Raw genomic sequence first — 10,922 nt, 5'->3', positions numbered from 1 at the left:
TAAAAGACCAAAATATTTCACCGCAATTTTTCAGGTCTATCGAGTTTATGGGAACAGCCATCGCTAATCGATTTACTTGGGCACTTGACAACACTACCAGAGTACATCTGTTAATTGTTTATTTACAAAATTAATTGAGCATATTAGGAATAATGAATTCCTCCGGTGAACTGCATCCAAATTGGCTGGCTCTGACCACTCTGCCCCTGCAACTCAAGCGGTTCGTCCGAGCGGGCGAACCGGATTTTGTTCCCGAATCGCCAATTCAAACCAAACACAAAATTGATGGCTTAAATGGATTGGAGGCCCAGGAGTTCTACAAGGAGGTGCTGGATGCACCTACCACCTCCCAAGTTCCAGTTCCTCGTCCTAGTACAAGAAAAGAAGCAAGCAGAGTCCCAAGGAAACCAAAACTGCCTTTTGATAGGAGCAAGTTCTTTCGTTTGGCCACCAGCAACAAAGTGGAGGAGTTGTCCCAAATGGAAATCTCGGAAGAGGAGCTTAACTCCCGGGATTCCTTTGGTTGGACCGCCTTGATGATGGCTGCCTGCGAAGGAGCCACCGAAGCAGTAGCCTGGCTTCTCCAGAAAGAAGTCCATGTAGAGATTGCTGACAAATCCGGGAATACAGCTCTAAAGCTGGCCCAGCGAAAAGGGCACTTGGAAATAGTACAACTATTGGAAACTCTACCCATTTCCGGCGAAACCAGCGATGAGGAGGAACCAATGGATGTCAACAGCCCCTTTTACTGCGAAATCTGCAAACGGGATTACAAGGAGACCACCTGGCCAGTTCATCAAACCTCCACAGTGCATCAGTTCAATCTGAAGGCCCTGCCCGCCCATAAACTGCACAAGTTCAATATATCCGCCAAGAATCGGGGTCTCCAGTTGATGGTGAAGCAGGGCTGGGATCAGGAGCACGGCCTGGGGCCGAGTCAAAGCGGTCGATTGTATCCTGTTAAGACCGTTCTGCGCAAGCAACGCACAGGCTTGGGCATCGAACAGCAGCCGGCGAGGGTCACCCACTTTGGAGCCTTTGACTTAAACGCTGTTAGGAGAAGGGATCCCATTTATCAGCCGAAACGAACGCGAAGCGATATGCAGCGTGAAAAGGTGCGGGAATGGAAGCGGGAGAGGCATCTACGCAGGGAGTTAAGCTAAATTATTACATCTTGAAGATTAGAATTATACAATGTATATAAATACAAATTATGTCGACCTATCATTTATTTGTATTGTACATCAAAGACCAAATTATTAAATTCTAAGATTGAACACCAACAAAATGAAACTTAATTAATATGGGAGATTTTAAATTATGTTTTTCTTATTGCGTTTATAAGGCTATAGAATACGAATACCATAATGCTAGTTTTCAGCCTAACAACTTGCAATGGAAAACCTCCATATAATAACAAATATATAATAAAATAAAGAAAACTGTGTTTGACTATAAGATTAGAGATGCATTAACATCTGTTTTTCAACTATTCTAAAAGAAAATTATCTGATTTATTTAAATGCTACCTAAGTTAACAACAAAACATCTGTTGTTTTTAAATCTATAGAATGTGAATAGTAAAGTACTTATATAAAACTAAAAGATTGTTGTTTTTATTATATCAATTCTATGCAGTTGGCAAATTAACAAAAAGTTCGTTTAATCTCATTCCTAATACAAAACTAAACTTTTTCCAAGTAATACAACTTGATTTAAAACTATTAGTTCAAAAAATATAATTAAACACTTGGTTGATCCTACATCGGTGACCTTGGCTTGCCCAATCCTTTCCAGCACCACCTACTGCCAACTATTCTGTGTGCTTATGTTTAGGACTTAAAAAAAAGTTGTTAAAAGGAGTGTGAGTTTCGGATAATACTGTTGCATGTGCTCTCTCTCCGGCACTTTCTCTCTCCATGACATCCTGAAATCCTGACCCTGAGGCCGCGTTGACACGGTTTCCGCTTTGCGCCTGCGTCCTGCGGTTTCTTTGACCCCCACTTCGAACGGTATATAAGGAACTTCTCCGAAATCCTGCGCCCAGTCGTGTTCGGACTGCTGTACCGTTAGGAGGTTCCCGTTTTTTGTACCGCTAGCAAAAAGCGGCCGCGGAGTGCAATAAAAATAAGTTTGCAGTGCGTGTTTTAAAGTTGTACTCACACGCTCGGCAATTAAAAGTGGGAGTGCGGCACCCCAAGGTCACCGCTAGCAGGCGTTCCACTTTGGGTAAACAGCTTAAGTGAATTATTAAAGTGTTTGGAAAAAACGGTTGGTCAACGGAAAAAGAATTTTAAATTCAAAATGTTTATTCCGAATTGCAAAGAGATGGCAGCCCTGGCGCTGCCGATCATCAACACGAACAGCTGATTGGTCCCGCGTGTGTGAGTGCGTGTGTGTGTGTGCAAGAGAGTGTTTTGCCGCAATTTGTTGTTGGTGCTCCAACGTGTGCGGTTCGCTGCGCGCATTTAAATAATTTTTAAAATAATTAACAAATATGCCGACGTCTTACTGCTAAACCGTTATCGTGCGCTGTGCTAGTGCTTTTTTGTGATATTCGTGTGTGTAGTGTCCCGTTACGTTAACCGCTGTCCAAAAAACGCGCAATTGCGAAATACGCAAAGCTGGCAAGAATTACACTTACATATTTCTGAATAATTAAACTAAATACGCGGCCATGTGATTGCACCGTGGGTGATAACAAACAAAACTTTACCAAAGTCCTCGGAATAACTCAGTTTTCTCCCACGGGCTCTGCAAAAAACAATATTATTTAATATACGCTCAGATGTTCTTGGGCTTTATGGTTTATTTTCGTAGCATTTATTTCGGTGATTTGTTTGGTTTGCATTGAACATGTACATATCGTTCTGCTCTCTTCGCACGCTTCTCTCTCTTTGCGTTTTGTCCTCTCGCTCTCGGATCGTCAGCCTCCCCCTTTTTTTCCAATCCCCACCCCTTCCCCCTCCGATCAGGGCCCTCTCCATGAACTTGCCTTGTTGTTGGAATTTTTCAGTGACGGATCAAGAAGGGGTGAAGAGTTCCCCTTAAAGTACACATAAGTAAGACACAATAATCGAATACAAAAAAAAAATAGTTTTCCCTTTCAAAATTAAATTATTTATATATATTGCCGAACTACGATAAAAGGCCGAACTATTCTTACCACTCCCAGAGATCTAGTTTTACTTGGTTAACTCATGTGAGCTAACATAAAATTCATCTTAAATGAATTTCAATCAAAAAGCTCCCCTTCCCCCAGTATTTCATTCTACACGCGCCACTGGACCTTACACGGCATTTCTTTCCCATTAACCCCATCGATTCTATTATTTAGACAACACAATGCTATAACCAGTCGAGTGCAGAGGGGGAGGAACAAATAATAAAAATAGGAAAAAACTAAATAGAAAATTTTTATTATCTCAGCGATGCCTTGAAATGCTGCGAATCTGTTCCGAGCTTGCTAAATGTACACTTTCCAAAAAACAGTCCCTTCTTAGTCATCGCTAGTATTTACAAATTGCGATCATGTTTTTCTATGTACAGATCAACTTGCCTACAATCATACAATCATTTTTTTGCACTTTTTGAAACTCGATATTTACTGAAAGAAACAAAAAATTTGCTTCAACACTCTTTATCTTTGATGTTTTATGACTCAAACATGAATCGTTTTTTTTCATAGTCATCTTGTGTATTTCCTCGAAGCTATAATGTCTTTTAAAGCAAATTTAAATCGGATAAAAGAGACTGTTCTTACATATTCATAAAGAAAATTCTTATCAAAAGTTTAAGTGTGCAGAATAAACGTTTTCTTAACTGAACGAGGAATTTAATTTTTTATTCGAATTAATATATTAATTACTTAGACTTTTTTTCTAGTAAAAAGACATAACCATTAATGGTTTGAGCTATTGAAGTTCAACCGTATAAGCAGAAGGCCAAGCAGAAGCTATTTACTTCAGTGCTTGGGTGGAATCAAATCTCGTAAATCTTTAAAATCGTAAACCAAACAAATGCATAAGAGCCGAAATGAACATGTTCAATGTTTATTATTGTAAAATAAACCAAGAGAGGCGGACCGAAGAGCTCAGAAATGAGATAAATGAAATGCCAAAACTTCCGGGTCATTGCCTGAGCGCAATAGCAATGGCAAATGGCAATGGCAGTGGGGAAAAGTCGAGTTTCCACTCTGGGGCTCTTCTTTTTCTAAGGGCCCTTCAATTTTCATTTTCCTTTGTGATGCAAACTAAAACCCAAATATCTGCGTGTAGTTAAAATAAATTGCAATCAAACGAAACTAAGCAAACACACGGATATTATATTATTTAAATTTCTTAATTGCTAAACACTGTAAATTCCTGCCGTATACCCTTAGATTGTTTATCCAAATACCCTGCCAACATTCTGCGGAGACCGACATAATAACCATTAAAGCAATTACAACAATTATAAACAACAATATCGAAATGAGCAATACAAAACGCATGAACTTGAAAAACAAATTTAAGCATGCTTGATCCAACATTTGGGCATCCAGGTCTTAAAAGTGTCTACGAGAAAAGCCCCAAAAACAGCAGCAGAAGCAACAGCACTCGCAGTTTCGTTCATTCAGCATCAACTATACGCAGAGACAAGTGTTACTGCTCCAGCGTTTTCCGCCTGGCCGCCTTTTCCGAGTCTTTTAAGTGTTTTCCCAGGTAAGTCTACCTAGATAAATGCAAATTAATTCGCAGTACGCTAGTGAGCGTTTGTGCACAAGGGGAAATAAAAAGTGTGTACCATTTTCTGTGTAGCCAAATGTACTTAAATGTACTTAAATACAACCAAAGAATATATTATCTATATATTTTATAGTCAAACAAATAAAATATTTTTTATATGTGAAACAGTATCAAACAATTATAAAACAGATGGTAATCTTGGGAGTGTAATATGATTTTGAAATAATACAACAAAAAATACATCAAATTTTAAATTTTAAAGAATTTTTATTTTCCGGAATTCCAAATGGAATCCAAGTTTTGGTGCGATGTTCATGTGTCTGCACATTGCAGGGCCGATGGCTGGCATAAATCTCTTACCTGAAGGAATTTTCTAATATCGCGAAGGTGCTGCATACCAAGCGGTGCTTGAAATGAGCAATTTGCCAAAACTTTCGGCATAAATCGTTGCCCAAAGTCTGCGCCCCTTAAAGCTACGCCTCTGGCAGCAAGTGTGTCAGTAGCGTGGCGCAAAAAAATTAACAGAAATTAGGCCTGAAGTTTGTTGGCAAGCTCGCAAATGTGTTGTGGCTTAAAGGGATAAAGAGCTTTTGCGTGGAGCAACAGCAGTAATTAACATTAATAAGACTCAGGCTAGTGGTGAAGGAGGTTTCGGCTGGGTATCATGGGGTTTTCGGGGGGAACTAAAGTGACGACTGAGTGACGAGCCTCACATTACTCATTCGCAAGACGTATGCATGTGATTTAGTAGGAGGGCCCAAACTTGCCAGACAACTGCTCTCTATTCTTTCGTTTTCCTTCTCAAGGCCACGCGATTTGAAATATGCACATAAATTAGAAATAATGTGCGTGCGACTTGTTAACACGCCCTATGGAAAGTTATTTACGAAAAACCCACACACAAAAACGCGCACAAACTTTTCCCAGGCCAAACTTTAACCCCCAAAAAATGTGTCCTGTTGTGGCCAGTGTCAACATTTCAATAGGCTCTTAATTGCCCCATGGAAGGGCTTGACATTCCGTAGAGTGGCAACAACAAAAAGATTGATACATTAATTAAGCCAGGGACCGGGCTATGAAAACTCCTTCTCGATTTTCCCTCTTTAGCGGGACTTTCATTGTTGCCGCTCTTAATTGGCTTTCCCGGGAGCGGAAAAGGTCAGCGAAGTTTGATTACATTTTCTTTAAAAAATCTTAATTGAATCCTGATTACGGGTTACAGCCAGCTTCCTACGCGCAACTACGGTTAACTATCGGAAAATGCGAAAATCCCAGGTCGTTTGGCGACGTTTTATTAACGTGCCATTGACTCTCGAGACTCTAAATGTTGCAAAAATGTCAGCCAGTCAGTCGGTCAGTCAGTCAGTGGGTCGGTCGAAAGTGGAGGAGGCATTCGATTGAGCGTGTTAAAGTGGCTCAGCAAAAGGCAACATATACGGCTAGAAGGATGCCAAAAAACTTGTGGCAGCGGCAACAAAGTTCATTGGAGCGCGAAATCGACTCAATGCATTAGTCGTCGGGAGTGGAGAACGGCAGAAAGACACGTAGAGCAAACATTTGCGACTTATGAGTGCGATTATATGGGAATGCCAGAGTCCGTAGTCGGTAGTCTTCCCGGATAGGTGAACATAAAGCCCGATGGTATAAAATTGAAAATTATGACACGCTGTTGGCAACAATGTCAGCCTGAATATGGCGCCAAATGCAAGTGCCACCAGAAGTGGCATAAAAGATGGCAAAATGACAAAATGGCAAAATGGCTGGCAGAAAGTGGTTCCCGAACAGCCCAGACTTCGCATATTCATATCGCTTCATTGCTATGCAAGTTGGTAAACTTGAGAATCCGACAACAACAGCAAGAGCGGCAATAAGAACGTCAACAAGTCGCAATAAAACACAAGCAAACAAAACTCACAGCCAGACAGAGAAGGCATACAGATAGGAGATACATCTGCCACCCTTAGATGGAGATACAGATACAATCTCAGATGGGACGTCTGGAGCGACTGGGCAAACAGAAAATTCAAGGTTCTTAAGATGAGTTTCCTGATTAAGATAAATAAACTGAAAACTTGGCGCACACACTTCCATTTAAGCGAATTGCGTCATGAAATGGGAGAATCTTGTCGTATTTTAATACCCTGGCAAAATGATTTATATAGCAGGCACGTGAAATAACATATCATATCTTTTAAAGGTAAACAAATAAACCCCCGCGCGTTTACCAATAAATTCTCTTAACAAATTAATGTGTAAAGCTTTAATTGCAATATTTAATTTATTTACGGCTTAAGAGTGCTTCAGTTTGATTGCAGTTAATCTCGTTTATTGACAGAGGCCGGCCGCCACTTTAATATGTTTTTATCCGAAAGGTTTTTGACTTGGGCCAGGCAATTAAAATGTATTTTATTGTTCTTCACAATCTCAGGCCGTCCCCGTAATAGATAAGACTCTGCAAATGCGATAGCAACTGAATAATCTGTTTGCCGATTCACTTATCCGCTTGTGCAATAAAACCAAGAGCGAAAGTTTTCAGCTCTCACCTAGAGAATCGAATTAAACAGTCCAGACAGATATATGATCTGAAAAGCAAAACAATAATATTATTACCAGAAAAGCCAAACAGTATGCACTTCTTTGTAGAGAATAAAAAAGATTCTGGAAGTATCACTCAATGGTAAAAGTTTATTGGAAGAGCTAACATAAAATGTATGGGTTGGAAGCACGTGCATTTAATATATGTGAGTACTTGGGGGAAGGGCAAATTTAGCTTATAAAGTTGGTGCCGCAGCTGACCATTCAAACATAAAACAAATATTATTTTGATTGGTTTTTTTGCCATCCCAAAAGAAGCTAAACAGAAAAATATGCAAGTCTAATCCAAATATAGATGGCCAATAGAAAAAGTCTCATGTTGATTACTCTCAATAACACATGGCCTGTCATTTAATCACCAATAACTGACCCCGGTCTATCACATAGAAATACCAGATTTATTCGGTTATACTTTTGCACAAATTGCGATAACTTATATCTGACTTTTTGGTTTTCCCATATAGTGCAAATGATCATAATTATTATGCTGCAGATATCCGTATTGGATTATGGTCTCATAGAAATTAGCAACATAAATCAAAATGTGTAGAAAATTGCATTCTAGTTGCTTGCTCTTTTTATTGTAACAAATGTCAGAAAGCACTGTTTTAAATTTTATCAATTATACATATGTATGTTGATTTTGGTCTGTTATTATTTCACTTTGTTTTTAATCCATAATATAAAATAGTCGCTTTCGTTCGCTTTCTATCCTTCGCAACTCATAATGTTCACGTTTTTATAACTTTATCAGAAAAGCATTTTTAATACAGCTGAGCTGAAGCAAAATAAATTTGTCGCATGTCATAAACAGAACGCTTTTGCTTTTTTTCGTCGTCCGGAGGTTCTTAAATTTTTAATGAAACACAAACATATTTTGTAATAGGTTTTATATTCCCCTCCCTTTACTCTTTCCTGCACCTTCAGCTCCACTCGCCCGCACACAATTCACAATTCATTGTGCTCGGCAAGCGTTTTGAGTGCCTGGGCGGCATGTATATGTATTAGCAAACATTGGGCTCCTGGCAGTCCGCATTTGCGGACCCTGTTAAATGCAAATCCCGTGAATTGCTGGCCAAAAACTTCTTCCCACAACCCAGCTAGCGTTTATTCAAAGGCATATTGGCGATTTGGGTTTTGGGATCAGTTGGTCGCTTTGGGTGCCATTGTGTTCCATTTGGCCGACTGTGCAAATATGGCAATCGGTTTAAAGTTTAAACAAGCTTTTCACATTAAATCGACAATCACACACACACACACACACACACACACACACACACACACACACCTTCAAAGCGGACATAAGCCTCTTAATGGCAAAAAATCCGGAGCATGGAAGGACATCTTCAAGGAGTGCTTAACCTACCACCCATGTCACATGGCACAGACTGAGGATCAAAAAACTTGCAGCGAAAGTTACGTGCATAAGAAAGTGGTAAACTTATTTGCACCACACGTCTGGAGTGGACCGGGGAAAAGTGTTGACGTTTCATTGCAACGAATGGGAATGCTTTTTAAATTTATATATGTGCGTGACCCCGTGAAAGGAAGGCCCGAACAAAGGATAGGGGAAATTCAAACATAGGGATAAACATAATGGCGAGGAAAACGGTCTGACCTTGGGAAATCGTGTTAAAAAAGGGGCAATAATTCTGCATTTACTTGAATATTTCAATGGGCTTAGAACAAGGCACATAAACAAAATGTCAGGTAGTTTTCAGAGTGAAATACTAGATCTGAAAATGGGATATTATGTTAGCTTAAAAATTAAATTATTTTAATAGTGTCAGATCCTTAAAAATAGCTCCCATATTCAAATAGCTCCCATGAAACACAAGTTTCAGATTCACGGCTGGTAATTGAGTGTTATAAATAGGGGAAAGTTTGGCTAGTTCATGCTATTGCCATCAAAAGAACCGGTCGTAAACTGGTCGCAAATAAAATTCCTTTGTGTTTCGTGAGCTTAACACGCATCGTTGGAGTTGGACATTTTTATAGCTATAGTTTTGGCCATAACATGGTAGAGTGGAATTAAATATTCGACCATACTAGATGTCCATGACTGACTATAAAAACTGGTCGAATGCAATTAAGTGACATTGCTTTTACAAAATTTTAAATGAAGTATAAAAACTTTATTTTAAGCTTGGGAAATATGCATAGAAAACGCATTACACCCGCCATAAATTCAAGTTAGGATATAAAAGGGCTGGTTTTTGCACAAACAAATTGTGTGATTTTTAGATTGCAATTTCGAAGTTGTGCTGGTTTTTGCTTTTGTTGTTTTTAAAGTTTGGTTTCCTGACCTCCAAAACTTGGGCAACCTCAATACGTTGTACTGGCCCTTTTTTTTGGTTTTTTATGTGCATTATTACACATTTACTTGCATGTACTGTCGACTGCCCTGATTTCACGACTTTTGAAATTGTCTGCCCATGTTCAAAGTTTTTTACAGGGGTCGCCAGTTGCGCCGTTTGCGTGACTTTTCATAGCACGTGATTAACTTGAAGCCGCTGACCCTTCACCCCTTTTTCACCATACCATAGCATACCCATACCCATACACATACCATACCATAGCATACATATTTGTGTGCGCTCGTATGGGGTCAGCATGCAAATGACCATGGTCCACCGCGTGTTTGCATGTTATAAATACTTGCAGTTTTGTTTATGGGGCTCGCCTCGGCTTCCCAATATTTAGCCCGTTGTGTGCTGCTTTTAAATTGTGAATTTTACGGTTTTCACCTTCTCTTTTTCACTCGGTTACCTGGTACCTGTTGTTGCCCATAACTGAGATTGCTTTTACATTTTGATGCCCGAAGTTACTGCTTTAATGTGCTGCCCGCAAAAGTGCGCTACGAAAAGTGAAAAAAGTGAACAACAGTGAAGCTTGTGTAAATCGGACTTTTCTGGGCTATCTGGTGTGAAAAGTAAAGCAATATTTACTATACTGGTTAAACTGCTTCAGCTCAATAACTTTAATCCAATTTTATTGACTTGATAATAATTCTTGATTTAACTGGAAGTATTAAAGCTGGGGCTATGTGTATATTAAACAGCTTAACTTTGGATTCTACATTTTAATTAATGCATTCATGAATCTCTGTAAAGCTGTAAAACCAATACGAGGCAACCATGCAACAGTTGGATAAACTGCTCAATTCCTTAGTCGATAATGAGTTGATGTCTGATAGCAAAAGCAAGCAGCCGCAGAAGACGAGGCGCATTCAACGACAACCAGTTTACAAGGCTGACTGAAGACAAACCACAATCGTCTGAGGTCTGAGGTCTGAGGGTGAATCTGGAGGGCCAACAGCTTGGATGCCAGTGGGCCATCCCCCACCAGGACATTAATGTGCAGCTGCGCCACTTGCAACTGCCACCGTGGGCTGTAAATTTGCTGGCATTGTCGTCGACGCTCACAAATTGCCACCAGGAGCTCCATGTGTGCATGCAAATTAGCTTATTTAAAGTCGATGGCGGCGGGAGTGTCCTTGGGCGTCTATTGATTGCTGTTTAGTTTAGTGTGCCAATATCGACTCGTTGGCACATGTGGCAAGTGTCAAATGTGTGCTAAATGCAGTTAGTTGAGAATATG

At 39.8% G+C, this 10,922-nt stretch overlaps 2 protein-coding genes across 4 annotated transcripts in view; both read left to right on the top strand.

Moving 5' to 3' along the window:
* Positions 1-89: 89 nt before the first annotated feature.
* On the top strand, positions 90-1,406 carry LOC108144207 (G patch domain and ankyrin repeat-containing protein 1 homolog). The gene has a single exon (XM_017268878.2). The coding sequence runs from the start codon at positions 153-155 to the stop codon at positions 1,161-1,163; it is 1,011 nt and encodes a 336-aa protein (XP_017124367.1). The 5' UTR covers positions 90-152; the 3' UTR covers positions 1,164-1,406.
* Positions 1,407-2,062: 656 nt separating this feature from the next.
* LOC108144346 (transient receptor potential cation channel trpm) overlaps positions 2,063-10,922 on the top strand; it is a 52,219-nt gene continuing 43,359 nt past the window's right edge. For 2 of the 3 annotated variants that reach the window (XM_017269087.2, XM_041707503.1), the window contains exons 1-2: positions 2,434-2,690; positions 4,382-4,703. The gene's annotated coding sequence lies outside the window, so the exon portion shown is untranslated. Of the gene's footprint in view, positions 2,230-2,433; positions 2,691-4,381; positions 4,704-10,922 lie in introns of those variants that run through there. The other variant, XM_041707504.1, reaches the window with a different exon arrangement.

This window comes from Drosophila elegans, unplaced genomic scaffold (assembly GCF_018152505.1).
Source record: "Drosophila elegans isolate 14027-0461.03 unplaced genomic scaffold, ASM1815250v1 contig_183, whole genome shotgun sequence".
Lineage (NCBI taxonomy): Eukaryota > Metazoa > Arthropoda > Insecta > Diptera > Drosophilidae > Drosophila > Drosophila elegans.
This window is presented reverse-complemented; position numbering and strand designations above follow the sequence as displayed.